Source organism: Octodon degus, unplaced genomic scaffold, assembly GCF_000260255.1.
Source record: "Octodon degus isolate 3935 unplaced genomic scaffold, OctDeg1.0 scaffold00119, whole genome shotgun sequence".
Taxonomy (NCBI): domain Eukaryota; kingdom Metazoa; phylum Chordata; class Mammalia; order Rodentia; family Octodontidae; genus Octodon; species Octodon degus.
In genome coordinates this window covers 2,964,947-2,965,984 of record NW_004524695.1, presented here as the reverse complement: position 1 = coordinate 2,965,984, position 1,038 = coordinate 2,964,947, and the positions used below count along the sequence as shown (strand labels likewise).

At 38.0% G+C, this 1,038-nt stretch overlaps 1 protein-coding gene across 1 annotated transcript in view; it reads right to left on the bottom strand.

The window, feature by feature from the left end:
• Gpld1 (glycosylphosphatidylinositol specific phospholipase D1) overlaps positions 1-1,038 on the bottom strand; it is a 57,370-nt gene that overhangs the window by 3,606 nt on the left and 52,726 nt on the right. The window contains exons 23-24 of the mRNA XM_012516674.2: positions 828-854; positions 656-706 (exon numbers count right to left, since the gene is read on the bottom strand). Of these exons, the coding sequence (XP_012372128.1) occupies positions 656-706; positions 828-854 (78 nt within the window). The remainder of the gene's footprint in view (positions 1-655; positions 707-827; positions 855-1,038) is intronic.

Sequence of the window (1,038 nt, the reverse complement as noted above, 5' to 3'; positions counted from 1 at the left end):
GGTCAAAGCTGAGGAATTAGTAATAACCGTTTTGTTTTCTTGTACCTTTGAATTCCCCCAAAGTCTTAATAGCTTCCTTTTGGTATTGTGTTAAATTGAATAGACAGAGATGTTTTCCTTTGTTTTATACCATATAAGACTCTGTACAGTATGTTTGTGAAGATTGAACTAGAATAATGAACATTTGTTTGCAAAAAAAATAAAAATATAGGTTCAAGAATGCTCACTACAGCATTATCTATAATTTTTTTTAAAAGACCCTAAGTATCTGCAAAAATAGGAACTAAAGGACTAAAATATGGTTCTTACAGGCAGTAAACTACTATACAGCTGTTAAAGGGCCAGATAATGGCTCTGTGAGACTACAGGACGCATGTCCTGAAGCTCCCTGCAGGGGGTGGCAGCTGCAGCCATCGTGACGGCGGCTGGGCGCTACTGAGACCTTACCTGGGCACTGAGCTCTGAACCCCTTGTAAATTCTGTGTCACAGAGTATTTCTAGAATTTTCTTTTCAGCCACCTAAACACATAATGACCATTCTAGTTCTGGTGGAACAGAAGCAAGGAAATGATGGCATTATGTATCCTTTTTTCTTCTGCCTGGATGTTCCTTTTTCAAATATACAAATGTCACAGTAATGAGGCCTCACACTCACCATCTCCTTTGACCTCACAGAGATCACGGCACTCCCGAACCTTGAGCTCACCTGTAAAACACACTGTGTTAGTGGGCATCTGCAAACACACCCTAAAACTGTCAAAGTGGAAAACAGGGAAAGGGCATGCTTTCGTCATTTTTCTTTCTTTGGTCTTTCAAGAAATACTTACTTCAGGAGAAATTAGTACATATTGGGCCTAAAACAGGAAAAAGAGGGATAAATAATGTTATTATTGCTTGTGAGGTTTTTAACCATTTTTTTATTCATAATTTTATTGATAAACAGCAATGAGACAGTTTCAAATCAAATCGGTAGGTTTAACCATTTTTAATTAGACCTTCATGTTCACATTTCAACATTCCCGGATTATCCCTACAGTG